Raw genomic sequence first — 5,029 nt, 5'->3', positions numbered from 1 at the left:
CTCAACCCAATAGTCCCTAAAATCCCAAAAATGCATATGATGATATAAACGTAAAACGTAACACCCACACCCATCATTTGTCCTTGTATGGAATGTGACCTTACTGTTTGAACACTCACTTTTGCAGTATTCATATATATCAATTTCGTTAACTGACGTAAATAATATTTTTCTGGCCCTCGGGCTGTCTGCTTTTTTGACATAAGAAATCTGTTGCTCTAAAGCAAAAATAAATTATATATATATATATATATATATATATATATATATATATATATATATATATATATATATATATATATATATATATATATATATGAAGCAGTTTTCAGATAAATTGCCCCAAACGTCAACAAGCGATACTGGAATGGGAACTCACCATTGGTAATTCTTATGACTCCTCCCTTCTTTGCTCTCCCGACTCCCCCGCTGGACGATCGCAGTAGGCAGATGATCCACCATCACTTACCAATTTACTATCCCCAGGCTTCCGTTTGGACAGAAATGAGTAAGGAACTCAAGTTCGCGCTCTCCTGCGACGCGTCCTCCAAGCCGGTGAGGGAGAAGCTGCCCGAGCATGAGAACGGACCTTCCTACCTCTCCATGAACACCTTGGCATCCACCTTCACCACCTCCCAGTATTCCTTCTCATCCAAGGACCCGCCGGTCTCCTGACAACTGCAGGTATCCGCCACCACCAGTGCGTGCGGGCTTAAGGCATAACCTCTTTCCCTTAGTCTGCACTAACACATTGTTTAGCCTCAAGGATGTGAGCGCCAGTATTGATGACCTTGGAGACAGGACGCTTACATGCTTGCGGACCACTACGTGTTTATCTGAAAACTACAAACTTTTACACCAAGAAAAAATAAAAACCGTGCAAAACGTCAGCATGAAATTGCACCATATTCTATTCATACGCTTCGAACTATTATTTCTATATATCTACGTACGTACTAGCGTACCACAGCAAATACTAATTGCTTGTATCATCATATGCACTTTGGGGATTTTCGGAACTATAAAAACTAACTCAAAAGCCAACTGGTAATTTTTCCCCTCTCACCACCAGTCTCCACCGCCATCGACGCAAGAGCCGACACTTCGAGGCTCGGAAGAGAAACTCAAGCCACACGACATACCGACGCCCCCCCTGGCTATCGCGCGCAGCAACCAGTCCCTGGACCGCATCTCCCGCCGGTCCGTGCCACCCACGTCCTCCGAGGCTGCCAGCGGGTCAGCAGAGGGAGGCCTGCAGTCCCCTGACCTGCCCTTCCAGCTCATATCAACTGTATGACACTAGGACAACCTAGGTGGTCAACAGCCGGTGCAGGAGCAGACAGTCATCCTGCACATCGCTCGTTCTCGACTCTAGGCTCAAGAAGAAAGGCAATCATATATTTTTTACAAAATACTATACGTAAAGCTACCTTAGGGCGTCATGAAGTGATATGTAAGTAAGTTTGTCTTTCATGCTTACGTACACGGTGTACATGAGGTTTTCTACGTTACATACACGAATATTTAGTGTCGCTTTGATACTTGTTGAACAATGTTCTGGACCTTCCCAAGCAGTGGAATAGAAAATTGGAAACAGATTCTTAACTCGTTCAATACTTTTCACGAACACTAAACATTCTCAGGCAAGACACGTGAGAAGCATAGGTAACACGCAACCTCGGTCTTCTGGGCATCCTGCCAAGGCTGTGTCCGCCACTACTGTACTCCTGACGCTGCACAGCGAGGTGACACTGAAGACAAACAAACGCCGTCATTACATTTTCAAGTTCAAATCAAATAATACACATGAATGCGTGAGAATCCATTTTTATACAGCAAGGAAATCAACGGAAGTCATAGTTACTTCCCGTGAAATGTGTGGCTGCAGGGTAACTCGCTCATCTGGTTGTGCTCGAGAGGCAGACTAAGAAAACCTCTCCTTAGGACAACAGGTACAGCTGAGAACTAATTCAAGGGATAAAATCTCACGAGGCATGAGATGAAGTATAGGGGAGTGTGTGGAGAAAAAGTCAGTGGCATATCATTTTTTTCAGTGGATATGAGTTAAGCATTCTGAGAAAAATGTTAATTCTTATCACCCTGAGGAGAGTTATGACATGAGGGATGCTGATGACATGACTGAGACATTTCTTGACGGTGAAATTATAGAAAAAAAAATCACAGTTATGGAAGGTGTTCATGTTTACTACTGAATTATCTAGGACTGTAAATTATCACCACTAAGGCATAAGTTGTTGTTGAATTAGCCAGATTCTCATGTTTGGAGCAGAGAGCGCCAAACACAACACTCGTGGAAATACCAATACTTTTTTTTCAGATTATTTACGTCTGTTTAAATGTATTCGTATTCACCGGCTCCACAATTTTTTATTATTATTTTTAAGATCATATATATTTTTTATATTAGAATCAGAATGTTGTCTTTTATAAGGTATTGTCTGTATTTTTACATGTAATGCATTTATTGTCATTTATTGTTTTCTATAACTAAATGAAGGTTCACTGGTGAGGCCAAGAGCTCGGTTCACAGGAAGTCAATTTTGTAGACAATGTTCATGCAAGCGTTCGTTGAAATGTGAATTGTAAAAGGAAAGAAAGCAAGAAAGTGGTCGTGAGAAACGTCTTGCACTCCACTGACGTTTTTTTACAGTAAAGAAAGCAGCTCAAGGGCTAAAAAACAAAGCAAAAAAAAGTAACAAAAAAGCCCGTTCAGTGCTACTCCTGTGAGAGTAAAGAGAAGTGAGGCGTCAGAAGAAAGAGTCAATCTGAGTTACGTGAAATGATGACAAATGTTCACAGGGAAAAGACTAACTTCCATCTCCGCGTAGTCACCACCCGGGGAAACTAAGCTTAACGTTATGATCAAAGCATGGCAAACAAGCTTCTGTGTTAGTTTATTGTTTGTTTCCGACCTGTTCTTGTTTACGATTTTTTTATGCTCAAGGAAAGACCAGCCAAGGACGCAAGTGTTGGCCGCACGTCACGTTATGTTACTTTTTATCTTTTAAGTTCACTATTCTCTTGAGGTTCAGTTGTTGTACGTGTAATGTAAACGATCTATTCCTGTACTCTCCCATTCAGTTATGACGAAATACATTATTACAAACTTTTCTCCTGATACCTTCTATGCATTCCTGCCGCCGCCCCTTGTGTCGGGCAGCGCCACTCACCATGCATGACGGAGCAAGACTGGCCCTCGGTGATTTAATGTGGCTGTGTTGTTCTTATGAGGCTGACAAGAGTGTGGTGTGACTGATGCTGCTTTGGTGTGGACGGTGTGGCTGTGGTGAATGGTAGTGTAGTGGTGTAGCTAACTGCTGTGGTATGAAGGTTGTTGTTTGGATATGACCAGTAGTGCCAGTCCCTCTAGTGAGTCACATCGGCATTCCCTATTATCTGTAACACGTTTTTGGGACAGCAGTGAACCTGGCAATCAAGAGAAGTACTAAATAACTTTACACATGAGTTTGGATCATACAGATGTTTATTCTCAGCTTCAATACATGTGCAGGTGTTGTATACGTTCATCTTGACAGTGATACATAATTATTAGCATCATCCGGGCGATATTTTATCAGTCAACGTAATCTACTTGGTGGGAAGGCTCGTCACGTATCCCCCCATCATCTGTGTTTCACTTCAGTGTTCGAAACGTATGAAGCATGCTTTGCTTCGGGGTATTTCTCCAATGAATATAATCATTTACACTGGCAAAAATTCGTCACGTATCTTCACTCAGCATATGTTAAGAAAGGTAAATGCATGAGTATATGTGGTGCGGTAAGTTGTGTATCCTATTAAAACAAAAGGGGTCGCATTGTTTGCATGAATCACTGCCCTCTGGTGGTTGTCAAACGATACTTCATTCTATACAAGATGGCTGCCGGAGAGGGACGACGAGAGTCTGCTGTGCTGCATCGGGCGGCGAGAAAGGTATGTATTTAATTAAAGAGACCTAGGCAACACTCATTACAAGTCGTCAGTTAGTGTTACAGCGAGATGAGTGAAGCCACTTAAACGTGTTCATATATTACATTATGGAATTACCTCAAAAACGATCCCTTAAATGTAGTGAGCAGTCGGCCTCCAGCGACGAACCCCCGAGACTTACCCGAGTCAAGCTTCATGTTTCACTCGCCTCATCCTTGTGTGTAGGTTAGAACTCAGGGGCGTGGAAGCAGGGAGAAGGTGAGAGAGGAAATAGATGCAACGAGCCGAAATGACTTACTTGAAATATGCACACACACAGATAGATAGATAAATAAATAGATGGTCTTTAGTCGGTATTCTCAAACGCTTCCATATCTCACATCAACTATTTCCAAAGGCCGAAAAGGAGATCAATTGGGTTTTTATTAAGTGCCTTTTCACAGCCATGGTACAGAGGAAGGGTCAAACTACCACCAAGGCCATAAAACTACCTCTGGAAACGCCCAACAATACCCTTACGAAAGCTTTGTCAAATGTATGTTCTTGGACACCGAAAGGTTTAAGCATATGAGCCAAATTTAACCTCTTTGAATGATTACTTCTCTCTTTGTGTGCGCAGTTTGCCGAGTATTGCACCGTATATAACTTTCTCCTCGGCTATGCGTCAGGGAAAGTAAGAGTGGACGGGAACAGCCAAGTCGGAAAGGAAAATCTGGCATACCAAGTTAATGGTTACATACGTTTCTCTTTCTTTTTTTTTCATTTCTCTCTCTCTCTCTCTCTCTCAAGCATACACACACACACACACACACACACACCTACTTCCGCTATGGTTCTAAATAGAGATCACAAGTTTTGCACGAGAGAGAGAGAGAGAGAGAGAGAGAGAGAGAGAGAGAGAGAGAGAGAGAGAGAGAGAGAGAGAGAGAGAAGAAAAGATAGATAGACAGATAGATATTAAGAAAACAAAAAGAAAAAGAAAAGTCGGTGAAAGGGGAGTGCATGTGAGGGGGACGAAGTGAGGGGTCGCCCGTGCCTGCTCATTCAAGGTCATACTTATACGCGGTAGAGAGAAAGT

The 5,029-nt window shown here is 42.4% G+C and overlaps 1 protein-coding gene across 4 annotated transcripts in view; it reads left to right on the top strand.

Moving 5' to 3' along the window:
* Nucleotides 1-3,132, top strand: part of LOC126987735 (glutamate receptor ionotropic, kainate 2-like) — a 49,420-nt gene extending 46,288 nt beyond the window's left edge. For 2 of the 4 annotated variants that reach the window (XM_050844981.1, XM_050844980.1), the window contains exons 17-18: nt 487-684; nt 1,073-1,221. In XM_050844981.1, coding sequence (XP_050700938.1) covers nt 487-675 — 189 coding nt within the window. In that variant the 3' untranslated portion in view covers nt 676-684; nt 1,073-1,221. Of the gene's footprint in view, nt 1-486; nt 685-1,072 lie in introns of those variants that run through there. The other 2 variants (XM_050844979.1, XM_050844982.1) reach the window with 2 other exon arrangements.
* Nucleotides 3,133-5,029: the final 1,897 nt, after the last annotated feature.

Source organism: Eriocheir sinensis, chromosome 66 (assembly GCF_024679095.1).
Source record: "Eriocheir sinensis breed Jianghai 21 chromosome 66, ASM2467909v1, whole genome shotgun sequence".
In the NCBI taxonomy this organism is placed as follows: Eukaryota; Metazoa; Arthropoda; class Malacostraca; order Decapoda; family Varunidae; genus Eriocheir; species Eriocheir sinensis.
This window is presented reverse-complemented; position numbering and strand designations above follow the sequence as displayed.